General features: G+C 37.6%; 1 protein-coding gene and 1 pseudogene across 32 annotated transcripts in view; one reads left to right on the forward strand and one right to left on the reverse strand.

The window, feature by feature from the left end:
• Positions 1–20,012, reverse strand: part of EIF4G3 (eukaryotic translation initiation factor 4 gamma 3) — a 343,267-nt gene that overhangs the window by 168,309 nt on the left and 154,946 nt on the right. For 4 of the 32 annotated variants that reach the window (XM_043444859.1, XM_043444858.1, XM_043444857.1 and 1 more), the window contains exons 3-4: positions 6,485–6,541; positions 6,078–6,123 (exon numbers count right to left, since the gene is read on the reverse strand). The exons of 23 other annotated variants lie outside the window; for them this stretch is intronic. In XM_043444859.1, the coding sequence (XP_043300794.1) occupies positions 6,078–6,123; positions 6,485–6,541 (103 nt within the window). Of the gene's footprint in view, positions 1–30; positions 34–4,356; positions 4,445–6,077; positions 6,124–6,484; positions 6,542–9,672; positions 9,678–20,012 lie in introns of those variants that run through there. 5 more of the 32 variants (XM_043444854.1, XM_043444860.1, XM_043444855.1 and 2 more) reach the window with 4 other exon arrangements.
• LOC122426954 lies at positions 13,026–13,181 on the forward strand (annotated as a pseudogene).

The raw sequence follows: 20,012 nt of genomic DNA on the forward strand, positions 1-20,012 counted from the left end.
TATCAACTAACTCTATTTTCCCAGGATCACTTGCTCACTTCATGTGTCTGTGTCATATTTCGGTAATCCTCACCGCATTTTAAACTTTTTCATTACTATTATTATATTTGCTATGGTGACTTGTGATCAGTGATCTTTGATGCCACTATTGCCATTGTTGTGGGGCAGCATGAACTGTGCCCATAGAAGTCACCAAACTTAATCCACATGTGCTGTGTGTATTCCGACTGCTCCACTGACAAGCTGTTCCCCTTTTCTCTTCCTCTCCTTGGGCCTCCCTATTCCCTGAGACACAACAATACTGAAATCAGGCTAATGAATAACCCTGCAATGGCCTCCAAGCAGTCAACTGAAAGGATGAGTCCTATGTTTCTCATTTTAAGTCAAAAACTAGAAATGATGAAGCTTAGTGAGGAAAGCATGTCAAAGGCCAAGATTAAGATGAAAGCCTGGCCTCTTGCGCCAAACAGTCAGGCTATAAATGCAAAAGAAAAGTTAGTTCTACTACTTCATTAGATACACGAATGGTTAAAAAAAAATAAAATAAAACAGTGTTCTTGCTGATGTGGAGAAAATTTTAGTCGTCTGGAAATAAGACTGGTCACAACATTCCTTTAAGTCAAAACCTAACCTAGAGCAAGGTCCAAACTCTCTTAAATTCTATGAAAACAGAGAGGTGAAGAATTCGGAGGAGGAAGGTATGAAGCTAGCAGAGGGGGTTGGTTCATGAGGTTTTAGAAAAGAAGCTGTCTCCATAACATATAAATACAAGGTGAAGCCACACGTGCTGAGGTGGAACAACACTACAACAACTTACCTATAACATTTAGCGAAGGTAAGGAATGAAGGTGGATACAATAAACCACAGATTTTCAGTGTAGACGAAAATAGCCTTCCAGTGGAAGAAGATGCCACCTAGGAGGTGCACAACTAGAAAGGAGGACATCCAATGCCTGGATTCAAAGGACAGCCTGACTCTCTTGACGGGTTAATGCGTCTGAAGTCCCTGCTTGTTTCACCATTCTGAAAAGTCTAGGGCCTTAAGAATTCTGCTGTATCCACTCTCCTTGTACTCCATACATGGAACAACAAAGGCTGGATAGCACATCTGTTGATAGTATTGTTTACTGAATAGTCTAAGCCCACTCTTGAGATCTAATGCTCAGAAAAAAGATGCCTTTCAAAATATTATGGCATGTTGACAGTGCACCTGGTCATCCAAGAGCTCTGATGGAGATAAACAAGATTTATGATGTTTTCATGCTTACTAACATAACATCCGTTCTGCAGCCCATGACTCACAAGGTAATTTTGACTTTCAAGTCTTACTATTTAACAAATACATTTCTTAAGACTATTTAGCTGCCACAGACAGTGATTCCTCTGCTGGATCTGGGCAAAGTAAACTAAAAACCTTCTGGAAAGGATTCATTATCCTGGGCACCATGAGGAACCTTCATGAATGATGGGAAGAGGTCAACATATTAACAACAGCAACAACAGGAGTTTGGAGGAAGCGGATTCCAACCTTCGTGGATGACCTTGAGGGGATCGAGAGTTCCAGTCACTGCTGATGTGAAAGAAACGGTAAGAGAACTCGAATTAGAAGTGGAGCCTGGAGACCTGACAGAACTGCTGCAACCTCGTGATGAAACTCTGACAGATGACCAGCTGCTTCCTATGGCTGAGCAAAGAAGGGGTTTCTTGAGACAGACTCTAGTCCTGCTAAAGATCAGGGAAGATTGCTGAAATGACAATTAAAGGATTTAGAATACTGCAAAAAGTCAGATGATGAATTGGAGCACATTTTGAAAGGAAAATGGTCTACTGTGGGTAAAATGCTATCCAACAGCATGGCATGCTACAGAGAAGCTCTTCATGAAAAGGCGCTGACTGAGCGGCAAACATCAATAGTGTCTTATTTTTTATCTGCCACAGTCAGTTTCAGCAACCACCACTGTGATCAGTCAGCAGCCATCAACCTTGAGGCAAGATCCTCCATCAACAAAAAGATCATGACTTTCTGATGGCTCAGATAAAGCTTACAATAAAGTACTGCTGACTGTTGAAAACACGGTCTGTGTGGGTCCAATTACATGTGTGTATTTTTCATTAAATACGACAGTGCCTCATGTATAGTCAGATCATTATGCTGTACACAGTACTGATACAGTGCTGTTTGTCAATTATATCTTAATAAAACTGGGGCAAGTAAGTAAATACTACAGTACTACACAATCTGGTTGGCTGAATCTGAAGAGGTCGAACAAAGGATACAAAGTGCCCATTATGGGACTTGAGCATCTATGGATTTTACAATCTGCGGGGGATCCTGATCTCCAAAGCGGTTCCAGGGTCAACTATATTTTTTAATTAAAGTATGTACATTGTTTTTTTTTTTTGACATAATGTTATTATTACACACTATGGACTTGTCAAGTATGGATGTGAGAGTTGGACTATAAAGAAAGCGGAGCACTGAAGAATTGATGCTTTTGAACTGTGGTGTTGGAGGAGACTTGAGAGTCCCTTGGACTGCAAGGAGATCTAACCATCCATTCTAAAGGAGATCAGTCCTGGGTGTTCATTGGAAGGACTGATGTTGAAGCTGAAACTCCAATACTTCGGCCACCTGATGCGAAGAGCTGACTCATTTGAAAAGACCCTGATGTTGGGAAAGACTGAGGGCAGGAGAAGGGGACGACAGAGGATGAGATGGTTGGGTGGCATCACCGACACAATGGACATGGGTTTGGGTGGACTCTGGGAGTTGGTGATGGACAGGGAGGCCTGGCTTGCTGTGGTCTATGGGGTCGCAAAGAGCTGGACACGACTGAGTGACTGAACTGAACTGAATGGACTACAATACAGTATTAACACACCTTTTATATGGACTGGGAAGCCAAAAAATTTGTGCGGCTTGCATCACTGCAACATTTGCTTTATTGTAGCATTCTGGAATCAAATCCACAATATTTCTATGGCATGCCTGTATGTACTTTTCTTTTTTCATGAATCAAAAGAATTGGCTACTTTTATACCCACTGAAGAAAAAAAAGTGGGTTTTTCAGTTTCCCTTCATGTGATAGGAGCAGTATAAGCCAACTCGAAAATCCAATACAATTTCTATATTATGTGCACTTGTTTAAATATTTTTGGAAAACAACTGAAATATCTTCTCAGAAATCACAATGAAAACTAAATCAAAAATATTTATGGAAATTTAATACAAAGAAAAGACTATGCTGTGCCTAAATGTGGCCAATAACATGGCTTCTAGTTTTATAAGCTTCAAGAAATTCACAATTTAATCAACAGACAGACAGATATGCTGTACAAAGTATTTACTCAGTCACTCTGAGTATATACTCAAGAGTATAATCCTCTGCAGCCATTAAAAATGATACAGAGGGGCATTTGACAATATGGAAAGAATAATATTCAGAGAGAATGTTCAAATATGCACATATATGGACAGAATGTACTGGTAGTATTTCAAAGCACTAGGGAAATATAAAAATTACTTTATACATTGTGTTGGGATAACTAGATAATCATCTGATGGTAAGGTAGATATATACCCTCCACTCATGATACTAAAAAAATTTCAGACTGATTAAAAATGTTGGAATGTATACTACGACACTTTAATGGTACTAAAAAAATTTCAGACTGATTAAAAATGTTGGAATGTATACTACGACACTTTAATGGTACTAGAGACAAATCTATTTCTATCATCTTAGGGATATTACTTTTAAAATCTGAAAAAAGACTACCTGCTGCTGTTGCTGCTAAGTCACTTCAGTCATTGTTATAAAAAGTTCTCAATTTTGTTTTAACAAATTGATTTATAACTGCTGCTGCTGCTGCTAAGTCGCTTCAGTCGTGTCTGGCTCTGTGCGACCCCATAGACAGCAGCCCACCCGGCTCCGCCGTCCCTGGGATTCTCCAGGCAAGAACACTGGAGTGGGTTGCCATTTCCTTCTCCACACACACATGCATGCATTAACTGGCTTCCCTGGTGGCTCAGACAGTCAAGAATATGCCAGCAATGCAGGAGACCTGGGTTCAATCCCTGGGTCAGGAAGTTCCCCTGGAGAAGGGGATGGCTACCCACTGCACTATTCTTGCCTAGAGAATTCCATGGACAGAGGAACCTGGCAGTTTATACAGTCCATTGGGTCTCAAAGAGTCAGACACGACTGAGTGAATAACACTATATGCATAAATATATGCAATAGATGTTTTTCTTCATTTTTATTAATTTGCTATTATAGGATATAAATAGTGAGAAACTCTTGTATCAAATAAATGTGTGACATCTAAATCTGGCCAGAGAAGTAAAGATAATACCTTAAAGACTAGACCAGCACTTTGACCACGTTGGCACGCACAATGCTTCCAAGCACCTTCAACATCCAATGAATTGTCTTCCTGAGATCTACACAACCAGTGTAAACAGAAATTTCTGTGATGAACTGAAATTCTATAACCACTGGTTTACTTAAATTTTATTTATATACATTTTAATCACTTAAGAGTTTCACCAGTTTTACATGTACCCAGTTTTTGTGTATATTTAGTTCTCAGCAATTTTATCACATTTATAGTTTCCTATAATCCCTGCTATAGTTACAATACAGAAAAGATTCTTCACAAAGATCCTTTGCATTACCCTATAATAGCCACAGGAACCTTCTTTCCTTCCTTCCTTCACCTCTCATGCACATAACCCTTAGCAACCATTAACCTATTCTCCATGTCTATAACTTGATCATATAGAGATGTCATAAAAATGTAAGGAAGTCAGGAAGTTTTAGAACATGTCTTTTTAATATACTGTGTGACCAATGAGAGAAAACAAAACACTTTCACAGTATATTGGGGTTAGATAGTTGTATCAAGAAAAAGCATTTATAAAATTGATTAAGTTACAAGTTGAATTAGGTGCTTTTTCAAAGTAGTGCTATTTTTCACTTGAAAGAATAAATAACAGACAAACTACACTTACCTAGATTTTGATACATGACATTTTATTGAAAAAGAACAAGTGAGCTTGTCACAAAGAAAACTGAAAGTGCTTGTTACTAATGATAAAATTCAACCTTTCAAATGAAAATTCAAATTTTAGAAATGTGTAATTGTCAGCACATTCCCAACATGTAGACTTTCCAGGTGAGAATGTGGTTTTTTAAATATTGTATAATAAACAGTATTTGAAATACCTACATAACTCAGTCAAGCAATATTTTTCAAATGACCCATACACGATGATATACAAAACACACTAAATAATCAATTCAAGTGCAAGATAGACTAACAGATTTTAACGTAACAGAGCACTATAAGTTCACTAATATGATTCAGATTCCATACTGCAACTAACGTTTAAGAAACTACCACTTTAAGTTTCTGAGAAAGCTGTATAAAATACGCCTACCTCCCTTTCCCAATTAGAGGCCTGTGAAGACTGTCTTTTCCTCACATACTTCAACTGAAGTAACACTGTATGTAACAGATTCAGGGCAGAAGCAGATATAATTCCAGCTAACTTCTGTTAAGCCAGATACTTAAAAATCTGCAAAGCTTTGAATAATACAATTCTGCTCATCAACTTTTTTGTTTTGGAAAGTGTTTCTTCATAAAAACACATTATTCATATTTACATACTAGGTTTGTTTATTTTAAAATTCCTGTTTTAATTTTTAATATAATATTAATACAAGACAAAAAATATTGAGAAACCCAAAATTTTTTATTTAAGCATATAAAGAAGTCTTGAACCAGAAAGTTTGAGAACACTGACTCAGATAAACTCTAGAACAGAAAGGGATCTTCTTTACTTCTTGCAAATAAAATGTTAAACATGCACATTGCTTCCCTATCCTGAAGTTTCTTCCTCAAAACTAAACTTTTCCACATTAATGTGGTTTACTGTGAACTTAAAATAATTTCCATCCATACTGCTTCCAGGAACGTTCAAAAACTGTCTTCCTGAGCTCCACATAACCACATTCAAAAGAACATGAAATATAGTGGTGTTTTTCTCTGTTTCTCCCTGCCTCAACCCTTACCTGGTCTGGCACAATCTGAAGGAAGACATCCAACTCCCAGCTCCTCCTTTAAGACAGAAAGAAAAGGGCTTAACTGGCTTGCACCACTGTGGCTTGTCTGGAGCCGGCCTGAGGGGGCTGGTTTCTGTCTCCTGACTCAGAGCACGGGCAGGGACAGTGGCGTGGGGGGGAGTCTGGGGGGCTGAAAGGAGTGGCGCCTGCTGACACAGGTGACAGCTGAAGGACACTTCAGACCTGCAGGCACCTGGGCAAGAGGTGAGAGGCGGAAGGTCGCAACAGAAACGGGACACTTACGGCCTTGAGCAGAAGTCAGGGTAAGACTGACAAACCACAGCGTTTAGAAGGAGCCACGTACACTATAGGACTGGGGGGAACCAAACATGCAAGCCCAGCGAAGATGTACGCACAGAAAATGCCTGAGATGACCTGAAGCCTTTACTGGGCTGACAGCTGGTGGTCTTCCCCTGCAAGAAGCCAGTTTTCAAATTTACTGGAAGGTATGGCTGTTTTTTCAAATGCTCAATTATCAACAGAACATTACAAGGCATTTAAATAAATAGGGAAACATGGCACATTCAAAGGAACACATTCAAAAGAAATCTCTAGAAACTGACCTTAAAGAGAGACAAACTTTGGAGTTACTTGACAAAGACGCTAAAACAATTATATTGAATATGCTCAGTTAACTACAGGGAAACACAGAAACATAAAGGGAACTAGGAAAACAATATACAAACAAAATGAGAATATTAACAAAGAAACAAAAACTGTGAAAACAAGTTTACAATCTCTGGAACAGAAAAATACAATTGGCTTTTTAAAATTCACTTGAAAAGTTCAACAGCAGATTCAAATAGGCAGAAGAAAGAATTGGTGACCTTGAGGAGAAAAGCTTTGGAATTATATCAAGACTGAGAAGAAAAATTTTAAATATAATGAAAAAAAGTAAATAGAGTCTAAGGAACTTATGATAAGGGACCCAATCAAAAAACTAATATATGCATTACACGAGAAGACAGTAGGGGCAGAGGGTTTATTTGAAAAAAATCATGGCTGAAAATGTCCCAAATTTGAGGAAAGACAAGGACATACAAATAAAATAGACTCAATGAACCGTAAGTGAAATATATTATAATCAAACTCTTAGGGGGAAACAAAAAAACACCTGCTAAATGAGAATTCTATATGACACAAAACTGTCCTTCAAACATGAGGGGAAAATTTCCAGATAAAACCTGAGGGAGTTCGTTTGCACAAGACTTGCCCTACAAGAAATGTTAAAGAGAGTCTTTATACTGGAAACAAAGGTACACAAAAAAATAACCAGAAGCCATATAAAACTAAGAAATTCTCCAGTAAAGGGAAATACATGGGCATATTAAAAAAAAAACCTTAATTATTTTTATTTTGACTCATAACTCCACTTATAGGTGGGCTGCAGTCCATGGGGTCGCTAAGAGTCAAACACGACTGACGTGACTTAGCAGCAGCAGCAGCAGGACTTAAAAACATAAAAGCAATTATAAAGACATGCTAATGGATACATAATATATAATGACCCAATCTGTGACACCAATATTATAAAGTGGGAGGAGGCATAGGTGTAAAGAACTATTTGCAAGTAATTGAAGTTAAGTTGTTATTAAAATAGAATGTTACAACTGAAGGATGTTACATGTACTCCCCATGGTAGCCAAAAAGAAAGTATTTTTTAGAATATATACGAAAGGAAATGAGAAGGGAATTAAAACATATCACTACATAAACACAATTAAATGAAAAGCAAGGTAATAAAAGAATAACGCCACCAACAAAAAGAGCTCTAAGTCAGGTGGAAAAAAACCAAAATGGCAACTGTGAGTTCTTTTCTATCAGTAATTAATTTAAACACAAGTAGACTGAACTCCTGGGTTTGATCCCTGCGTTGGGAAGATCCCCTGGAGGAGGGCATGGCAACCGACTCCAGTATTCTTGCCTCAAGAATCCCCATGGACAGAAGGCTACACTCCACAGGGTCGCAAAGAGTAGGACACAACCGAGCGACTAAGCACAGCACAGATTAAACTCGTGTAACTGAAAGAAAGGTTGGCAGAATGGATTTCTAAAAAATAAGATTCAATGACATTCTGTCTACAAAAGATTCACTTTAGACCTAAAAATCCAAAGATTGAAACTCAAAGAAGGAAAAAATATTCCATGCGAAGCAACCAAAAAGGGGCAGGGATGGCTATACTAATATCAGCCAAAACACACATTAAGTAAAACACTGTCACAAGAGACAAAGGGCATCATATAAAGAGAAAATGTCAATTAACCAAGATGTACCACCTATAAACACATACTCATCAAATATCAGAAATTCTAAATTTATGAAGTACCCCCTGACAGAATTAAAGGGAAAAAATAGCTCTACAATAAAAGTAGCAGACTTCAAAGCCTCCTTTTCAATAATGGATAAAAGAACCTGAAGCGGGGGGCGGGGGGGAATCAATAAATAGAACCGACTTGGGACTTGCCTGGTGGTCCAGCAGTTAAAAGTCTACCTGCAACTGCAGGGAACCTGGGTTCAACCCCCAGTCCAAGAATATCCCACATGTCAGGGAGCACCCAAGCCTGCGTGCTGCAACTGCTAAAGCCAGGGGGCCCAGAGGGCTCCTCAACAAGAGAAGCCGCCGCAACGAGAAACCTTCACACCAAGACAAGGAACCGCCGCCACTCACCGCAAGGGGAGAAGACCTGGCATGCAACAATAAAGACCAAGCACAGACAAAAATAACTAAATTCATTAATTTTTAAAAAACAGAGGACTTAAACAATACAACAGACCAAGTGTATCTAAAAGACATAAAAAATACTGCTGTGATACAACACGGCAGAAGACAGATTTTTTTAAGTGCACATGGAATATTCGCCATAACACAACGTATGTTTGATCACAAGATAATTTTCAATCAATTTTTTAACCTACATTTTCTCATCCCAATGGAATGAAAGTAGAAATCAAGAGCAGATAGAAAATAACAAAAGATGTGAAAATTAAACAGTACAGTCTTCAATAACCAGTGAGTCAAAGAAGAACTCACAAAGGAAATTAGAAAATATCTTGAGACAAAAGAAAATGAAAAAACAACAAACTCAAATTTATGGGATGTGACAAAAACTGCACTGAAAGGGAAATCGAATGGCTTCTGGTTCAAGATGGTGGAACAGAAGAAAACATGCTCTCCTGCTCCTGCGAGAATGCCAAAATCGCAACTAGCTGTTGAATAACCATAACAGGAGGATGCTGGAACCCAACAAAAAGGACACCCCACGTCCAAGACAAGAAGCTGCAGTGAAACGGCAGGAGGGGCTGCAGTCAGATGGCAGGAGGGGTGTAATCACAATAAAATCAAATCCATACCAGTCAGGGGGGTGACCCACAAACTGGAGAACAATAATACCAAAGAAGTTCTCCCACTGTTGTGAAGGTTCTGAACCCCATGTCAGGCTTCCTAGCCTGGGGATCTGACAAAGGGTCTGGGAATTCCCTGGGAATCTGACCTTGAAGACCAATGGGATTTGATTACAGGACTTCCAGAGGACTGGGGAAAACAGAGACTCCAGTCTTGGAGGGCACAAAATATTCTATGCACCAAGACCCAGGAGAACGGAACAGTAACACCACAGAGACGGAACCAGATCTACCTGCTAGTGCCGGAGGCTCTTCTGTGGAGGCATGGGTCAGCACGGGCTCGCCACAGGGATGGGGGCGCTAGCAGCAACAGTCCTGGAAGGTGGCCCTTGGCATAAGTCCTCTTGGAGATCACCATTATCTCTACCATGGAGCCCACAGACCCAAGGACTGGTTTGCCACAGGCCAAAAATAATACCAGGGAGACAGCACAACCCCACCCATCAGAAAATAATTGGATTTTAAAGTTTTACTGAGCAAGGCCCTGCCCACCAGAGCAAGACCCAGTTTTTCCCACTGCCGTCCCCTCCCATCAGGAAGCTTACACAAGCCTCTCAGCCTCCTCCATCAGAAGGCAGACAGAAGAAGACAGAAGAAGTACAATCCCATAGTGACTAAAACAAAACCACATTACAGAAAGTTAACCAGCATGAAAAAGCAGAAAGTTATGTACCAGATAAAGGGGCAAGATAAAACCCCAGAAAAACAATTAAGTGGAGATAGGCAACCTTCCAGAAAAAGAATTGAGAATAGTGATAGTGAAGATGATTCAGGATCTCAGAAAAAGAATGGAGACAAAGATTGAGAAGATGCAAGAAATGTTTACCAAAGACCTAGAAGAACTAAAGAACAAACAAACAGAGATGAACAATACACCAGAAGAAATCCATAGCAGAATAACTGAGGCAGAAGAACAGATCAATGACCTGGAAGACAGAATTGTGGAAAACACTGCCATAGAACAGAATACAGAAAAAAGAATGAAAAGAAACGAAGACAGCCTAAGAGACCTCTGGGACAACATTAAACGTACCAACAACTGCATTGTACATGTCCCAGAAGGAGAGAGAGAGAAAGGACCTGAGAAAAGAGGTCCTGAGAAAATTTGAAGAAAACTTCCCTAACAAGGGAAAGGAAACAGTCAACCAAGTCCAGGAAGCACAGAGAGCCCCAGGCAGGATAAACCCAAGGAGGAACACACTGAGACACACAGAAATCAAAATGACAAATACTAAAGAAAGAGATAAAATATTAAAAATAAGGGGAAAATGACACGTAACATACAAGAGAACTTCCATCAGCCTATCAGCTGATTCCTCAACTGAAACTCTACAAGCCAGAAGGGAATGTCATGATGTATCTGAAGTGATGAAAGGGAAGAATCTATAACCAAGAATATTCTACCTGGCAAGACTCTCCTTCAGATATAATGGAGAAATCAAAACCTGTCCAGACAAGCAAAAGTTAAAAGAATTCAGCACCACCAAACCAGCATTACAACAAATGCTAAAGCAACTATTCTAGGCAGAAAACATAAGAGAAGGAAAGGACCCTACCTATACAAAATAAACCCAAGACAATTAAGAAAATGGTAATAGGACCATACATATCAATAATTACCTTAAATGTAAATGGACTAAATTCATGAATTAAAAGGCAGAGACTGGCTGAGCAAATGAAAACATGTGTATACTGTACTTCCACTTTACCACATCATTCTGCTTGACCCAAATTGTATGCTCCCCAAATCTGCTCCCTAAATTGCATGTAATTATTTTATATTGTTAGGTTAATCATGTTCCCATTATGCTTACAATTGTAATTCTCTCTTTTTGGAGGGGTCTAGTTATTGATTGTGAAAACTGATAAACATCTTTTACTATTATGATTGTGATTATATAACTATTAACTTACTTAATACCAGTGTTTCATGATTTTAGGTAACAGAAACATAATAAAATTCTATTATCATCAAAACTATCATTTAATAGAAAAACCCATAATCACTTTTCAAAATCCAAATGTGTATCAGAATTATCTTGGAATTTTTAAAAAAATACAGATGCCCAGGTATTGTTTTTTTTTTTGTTTGTTTGTTTTGACCAGAGCTCAAGATATGTTTCTAATGAGCAGCCCTGTTTAAAAACAACTGGACTATATGAGGATCTCTTTCACTTTTTCTATTTCATATCCAGTGCTCCCATTTCATCTAGTCTATTTTTCCCATTTCTCCATCTGTCCTTTTTCCTTTTTGATGTTCTTTCTCAAGCTTCTATCAAGAACACTATAGAAGTATTCTCATACATATATATATTAAGTAAAATGTAGAATATATGTATTTTAGAAAACTAAAATGAATTTTTGCCTAACAAAAAATGTATGACAGTTTAATTCCAACTGACTTAGTATGAATAGATTGCTAGATTTCTAATTTAAAAAAATATTCAAAAAGCAACAAAGGTTTCCTGTATAGCACAGGAAACTGTACTCAATGTTTTATAATAACTTATAATGGAAAATAATTTCAAAAATAATATATATATAACTGAATCACACACACAAAAAAGAATGCTACTTTTCTAAATTTAGTAATGTTTATCTATTTGCCAGCTTTTCTGAATGTCCTATGGATATCTAGTAACAACGTATGAGATACAACTTTTACATATATTTGTGTACATATGAGATTAATAAAACTAAATAGAAATCTATTATATTTAAATTACTAATGACATAATTCAAGATGCTCCTGTTCTTATTTTTCTGCACTTGATAAAATATTCTCAGAGAAACGTTAGTATGTCTCACTATGATTATATATTTTTTCTTTTCCCTCATATTTCTTCTGGGTTTAGCTTTATGTTTCTTTGTTGTTAGGTGTCTAATGGTCTATGATGTCTATCTTGTGAATAGTAACTTTTATCATAAAAAATATTCATCTTTGTTCCAATTAAAATAAAGAAATTAATTTTAAAAAAGCAGAAATCTCGTATCAACAACCTAACTTTACACCTTGTGCATGCTAAGTCACTTCAGTCATGCCCGCCTCTTTGTGACCCTACGGATTGTAGCCCACCAGGCTCCTCTGTCCTTGGGATTTCCCAGGCAAGAACACTGGATTGGGTTGCCATCCCCTTCTCCAGGAACTTTATGCTTTAAGGAACTAGAAACAGAAGAACAAACCAAACCAAAAACTATTAGAAAAATGTAAATAAAGACTAAAGCAGATTTTTGAAAAATACAGTATATTAAGAAAAATACGGTATATGTAAAACTGAATTACCCTGGTGTACACCTGAAACTAACACAACACTGTTAATCAGCTATATAGCAATATAAAATAAAAATTAAGTAAATGAAAATAGAAAACAAAAAATACAGTGTAGAACAATACAAAAAATAGTAATAAAACCAAGATCAACAAAACTGAAAAAAACTAACTAGACTGAGGAAGAAAAATAAGGGAGATAAATAAGTCAACAAGGGGACATTTTAGCTTTGCGCAGTGGCAGTATTGTAGCCAATGAGGTTTATCCGAGGCGCGATTATTGCTAATTGAAACAAGGGGACATTTTAACTGATGACACAGAAATGTAAGGGCTTCCTGGATAGCTCATGTGGTAAGAATCCTCTGCCTGCAACGCAGGAGGCACAGGAGACTCGGGTTCCATCCCCAGGTGGGGAAGACCCCCTGGAGGAGGAAGTGGCAACCCACTCCAGTATTCTTGCCTGGAAAATCCCACGGACAGAGGAGCCTGGCAGGCTACAGCCCAAGGGGTTGCAAAGAGTTAGACATGACTGAGCATTATGTTCATAAAGAGAATGCCATAAACAATTATACACCAAGGTCTAGTTAACCTATATGAAACAAACAAACTCCTAGAAGCTCATAACCTACAATGACTGAATATTGAAAAAATAGAAAAACGGAAGAGACGTATAACTAGAAAGGAGACTAAACTAGTCATCAAAAACCTTGCAACAGAGACCAGCCCAGGAACACACAGTTTCATTGGTGACTTTTAACAAATATTTAAAGACATAGAGAATACTTCCAGACTCATACTATGAGGCTAACATTAACCAGATACTAAAACCAGACAAAAATAATACAAGAAAGGTACAGACTAATATTCCTGATTCAAAATTCCTCAACAAAATACTAACAAACAGAATTCAATAACACAGTAAACAGATTATATATCATGACCAAGTAAGATTTATTCCTGAAATATAAGGCTGGTTCAACAAACAAAAATCATTCAATACCCCTACAATTAACAAAATAGAGAAAAAACACGAGATCATTTGAACTGATGCAGAAAAAAATATGTGATAAACTTCAATAATCTTTCAGGATAAAAACACTCAAACTAGGAACAGAAAGAAACGACTGGAATTTCCCTGGTGGTCCAATGGTTAAGAATCCACCTTCCAACGTAGGGGATGCAGGTTCAATCCCTTGTGGAAAAAGATCAAGACCCCACATGCCCACTACTGAGCCTATGCACCACAACTAAGACTCAAGGCAGCCACAAAGAAATAAATTTTTTAAAAAAGGAAACTACTTCAATATAATAAAGGCCACATGTGAGAAGTTCACACCTAACATCATACTCGTTGGTGAAAAACAAAGTTTTTACTTTAAAATCAAGGATAGGACAAAAATGCCTGCTTGCAGGACAACCGCTCAGCCTGGTTAGAGATCCACCCAGAGCAACAAAAGGAGGAGAGAATAAAAGCAACCCAAACTGGGGGGAAAAAGGAAAATTATCTGTTTACAGACAGCATAACCTATGCAAGGAGCCCCAAAGATTTTATAAAAGCCTGGTAGAAGTCATACATGAATTCACCAAAGTTACAGGATAAATAATACATACATAAAAACTAGCTGTTTCTCTATACTAACAGTAACACTGAAAAATAAATTAAGAAAACAATTATACTTACATTGAGAATTTGAAATTAGCAGATGCAAAGTATTTATTATACACAGAATGAATAAACACCAAGGCCCTACTGTATAACATAGGGATCTACCGTCAATATCCTGTGATAAACCATAAAAGAATATGTGTGTGTGCACAAAGAATCACTTTGTTGTACAGGAGAAACTAACACAATATTGTAAATCAACTATATTTCAATAATTTTTTAAAAATTCCATTTACAAGAGCATCAAAAAGAACAAAATACTTAGAAATAAAATTAACCAAAGAAGTGAAAGACTCGTCACTAAAAACTTTAAAATGCTGTTGAATGAAATTAAAAAGGACACAAAAAAATGCAAAGAGCCCCCTTGCTGATGAACTGGAAGACCTGACACGCTAGGGTGTCAACAGCTCCCGAAGTAATGTGCAGACTCAGTGAGGTCCCTGTGAAAGTCTAATGACACGCTTTGCAGCCACAGAAAAATCCACTCTAAAGCTCATATACAATCTCCAGGAACTCTGAAAAGTGAGAATAATTTTGGAGAAGAAGAACAAAGTTGGAGATCTCACACATTCTGATTTCAAACTTATTATATAAGTCCATAGAAATCAAAACAAAGTGATACTGGTACAAAGACACAGACAGACAAATGGAAGAAAAATAAAGATCTAGAAATAAACCTTCACATGTATGGTTTACAGTGATTTTTGACAAGAATACCAAAACTACTCAGCAAGCAAACAGTGCTGGAAAAACTGGATATCCACGTGAAAAAGAAGGAAGCTGGGTCCTAATCTTTTACCGCATACAAAAATTAACTCAAAATGTATAAACTACCAATCCTAAGAGTGTATAAATCTTAAGAGAACATATAGGGAGAAAGTTTTACGATACAGGATTTAGCAATATTTTCGGGTATGACCCCAAGAACACAAGAAACAAAAGAGCACATAAACTGGACTAAATCAAATCTAGAGGCAACTATGCACCGAAGGACACATCAGTAGTGTGAAAAAGAAACTCACAAGAATGGAGAAAATATTTGTAAATCATGTATCTGAAAAGAAGTTAATATACAGAAATCCAAACAATTCAACAACAACAAAAATCCTAACTTAAGAAGGGGCAACCAATGTTCCTCACAGCACTGTTTATAATAGCCGGGACGTGGGAGCAGCCTGGATGCCCATCAGCAGACGGATGGGTAAGGAAGCTGTGGTACATGTACACCATGGAATATTACTCAGCCATTAAAAAGAATACATTTGAATCAGTTCTAATGAGGTGGATGAAACTGGAGCCTATTACACAGAGTTAAGTAAGCCAGAAAGAAAAACACCAATACAGTATACTAATGCATATATATGGAATTTACAAAGATGGTTATGATAATCCTATATGCAAGACAGAAAAAGAAACACAGATGTATAGAACAGACTTTTGGACTCCGTGGGAGAAGGCGAGGGTGGGATGATCCGAGAGAAGAGCATTGAAACATGCATATTATCAACTGTGAAACATGGGATGGGGAGGGAGGTGGGAGGAGGGTTTAGGATGGGGAACACATGTAAATCCATGGCTGATTCATGAGAGTGTATGGCAAAAACCACTAGAATACTGTAACGTAATTAGCCTCCAACTAATATAAATAAAAGAAAAAAAAATAAGAAGGGGTAAAAAATTTGAATAACCATTTCTCCAAAGAAGGTACAGAAATAGCCAATAAGCACATGAAAAGATACTCCCCAATCCCTGGAGAGAAATTCAAATCAAAACCACAATGACATACTAACTCACACCCACCAGGATGGCTACTGAAGAAAATAACAAATGTTTGGTAAAGCCTGGAGAAACTGAAACAGTTACACATTGCTGGTATCCATGTTAAAACAGTGCAGCCACCATGGAAAAAAGAATGACAGCTCTCAAACAGATGGAAAACAGAACAGTCACGGAAGCATGAGTGTTAAGTCGCTTCAGCCGTGTCTGACTGTTTGGACCACAGTCTACCACGCTCCTCTGTCTATGGGATTCTCCAGGCAAGAATACTAGACTAGGTTGCCATGCCCTCCTCCAGGGTACCTTCCCAACCCAAGGATCAGACCCACAATCTCCTATGTCTTAAGCAAGTTCTGTACATGCTTGAACTGTCAGGCTGGGTTTGGTTTTACCTTCTAAGTCATGTCCAACTCTTGCAACCCCATGGACTGTAGCCCGCCAGGCTCCTCTGTCCATGGGATTCTCCAGGCAAGAATACTGGAGTGGGTTGCCACTTCCTCCTCCAGGGATCTTCCTGACCCAGGAATCGAATGCAGGTCTCCTGCATTGCAGGCAGATGATTTACTGACTGCGCTATGAGGGAACTGTCATATACTTGAGCAATTCAATTTCTGGATATATACACAAAAGATTGAAAAGTACAGCTTTGAAGAGATGATTATACATCTATGTTCACAGAAGTATTCACAATATTCAGAAGCTGGAAGCAACTCAAGTGTCCACTGATAAGTGAATGGATAAATAAAATGTATACACATGTAATAGAGTATTATTCACTCATTAAAAGAAAGGAAATTCTGACACATGTGACAATATGAATGAACCTTGAAGACAGGATGCTAAGAGGAGTAACCCAGTCACAAAACGACAGTGCGTGATTGTATTTTGAGGTACTTAAACTAGTCAGATTTAAAGACAGAAAACGGAATGGCTGCTGCCCAATGGCAGGGGAAGGAGGGGTTGGTGGCTGTAATTTAACGGGTACAGAGTCCCAGCTGCACGAGGTAAAAGAGTTCTGAAGACACTGACATTGCACAGATATGTGGATGTAATTAATACCTTCAACTGTACACTTTTAAATAGTTAAGACAGCAAATTTTCTATGTATTTAACATTAACACAATTTTTTAAAAATTTAAGTATCAAAAAACATCACGAAGTCTAATCACAAACAACTTTGTTTCAACAGCATATATTCAACATCATCAATTAGTTGTCTGACTAATACATATCTGACTACATATACTTAAATATACTTGCTTATTTGTATCCTGTTGAATTCTAAACAATACTTGATCAAGTAGACTTCTCTAAACATTGATAACTTGATATGGCACTGTAAGCCACCCAAAACTCATAAACGGTAGTTAGTTATAAAAAATCACCTTATACAGATTTAAAAATCATCATTTAACAGTCTGCACAACACACAATGCCTTTTATATATTTCAGTGATGGGAAAGCCCAAGGTCTTATCATTTATTTCCAAGAAAGGAGAGTAACACAGAGAATGAGACCCAGGCAGAGTATATAGGTAACCATGTTATAAAAAGGTATTAACTGAAAATAAAACAAAATTCCTCCTACTCCACTTGACATCATCAAAAAACACTACAAACAGCACTACAGGAAACACAAATAATTCCTCAAGTACAGAAGAGAAAACACTGTTTATTCACATCATTCAGGGTCAGGAAGGGTCCACTGGCCTGGTGCCACCACCAACTGTACGCGGCCTGGAGAACCACTTTCCCTTTTCCCGAATCTCAATTTACTTCCTGTGGAATAATATGCGAGTTGGCTTGAAATCATTTTTCATCGGTTCTTCAGAACATGCACAAACATCACGGCTAAACCTTAGGTTTTCAGGCCCAGATAATTTTAAAATACTGAGAAACAACCAATTTTTCACTTATATGGAAAACAAATAGTCAATGCAACTGCTGGAATTACTTTCAAATGGTGTTCAAGTCAGGGCCCATTTATATGGACTTAATTAGGTATATTAAATTCCTAATGACAACACCAACTAAAAGGATGCTAAAATAGAAATCCCAGTAAATATTCAAAATAAAAACAAATCTTCTCATGCTTGCTTAATATCTTCTGAAACACAGAATTAAAGATTAAAACACTGCAATAATTGTTTAATTCACAATTTATTTTATTCATCCACCATAAAAAGCTATGTATTTCCCACTTTACATGTAGTATAAAGCACCGTGTAAGCAATATAATCCTACGGACTACTAGACCTAAGCAAATATTCCTAGTTAAACATTATTGTAAACAGAATGTTGGCAGTTATTTCTTCTTAATGAATCCATTTTCCATTTTCCTTTCGAAATAATCTGACTCAAGTTCACATGCTGCACTTCGAAGACAAACACTCCAAATGTCAAAAAGAATAAATCATAGTGACTCACTGCCTCCCAGACAAATGAGCAGATTATGATTACTAGATATGTTCAGGCTTCCAAGGGCTTTCTCATTCAGAGACATGCATATAAATAGGTACACAGGGTAATAATAATCACATTTCACACGCTGAAAGACTCAACTGCAGTAACCGGTGGTGCAAACCCTGAGGACAAGGTGAGCAACTCAAGAAAATCAAGAGTAAAACTACTAATATCATAATTTAATATTAAAGAAATCCAGAAAATACACATCATTACTGTTCCTATGACAGAAGGGCATTTGTTTTTTAACTTCAGAAAAAGGAAAAGTTCCTATATAAAAATTTAGAACATGAACACCTCAATGACGGCCCTGAAGCACCGAAAGTGAGTATATGTCCAGAAAACAAGCTAAAATGTAATTGTGCAGAATTATTTTCTGGACAATTAGAAGTTTATCTTCTTTCCCTAACCTTTTATTTAAATATCAAACTTTTCATCTTTATACTTAAAGAATATTCAAAGTTATCTATAATGGAAAACTCTCATCAGTGTGACTCCATTATGATTTTTCTAAGGATACTAAATGAAAATTCCCTACAAGTTATTTTTAGATCATCACTGAGTTGGTTAAATAAACATTAGCCCTGCCATGTAATGTGACTCCCCTAGCACTTACTCTGCTGATAATAAACAGACATCATGCACAGACTATCACATGAGACAGGTTTCGAAAACAGCTGAGTCACCTCCCCACGGTCTTCCTGCTCCCAGTACCTCAGTGGAAATCTCTGTCTCACCACAACACTGGCTGCTTCTCTTATTTGCACTAGTAAATAACAATTCCCTTATACTTCAATAATATCAAGCAGTTAATGACAAAACTCACTTCAGGAATCACATAGCTCTAGCCCCACCCCAATGAACACACCAAGCATTTCTGACAACAGTGATAGAAAAACAAAGAAAAGCAAAAATAGGAAGCTAATTAGGTTGGCAAACTTCATCTCAATTAGGCCAGTCTACTCTGGAGAAAAACGTATCACTCCAGTTAAAACAGAGGAACTTAACCACTGCACTATTTACAGAGCTTCTGCTTTTTTGTGACACTATCACAACATAATGAAAAGAAGAGAGGCGAAAGACAAAGGAGAAAAGTAAAGATATACCCATCTGAATGCTGAGTTCCAAAGAATACCAAGGAGAGATAAGAAATTCTTCCTCAAGTGATCAGTGCAAAGAAATAGAGGAAAACAGTAGAATGGGAAAGACAAGAGAGCTTGACAAGAAAATTAGCGATACCAAGGGAACATTTCATGCAAAGATGGGCACAATAAAGGACAGAAACAGTATGGACCTAACAGAAGCAGA

This window comes from Cervus canadensis, chromosome 24, assembly GCF_019320065.1.
Source record: "Cervus canadensis isolate Bull #8, Minnesota chromosome 24, ASM1932006v1, whole genome shotgun sequence".
NCBI lineage: Eukaryota > Metazoa > Chordata > Mammalia > Artiodactyla > Cervidae > Cervus > Cervus canadensis.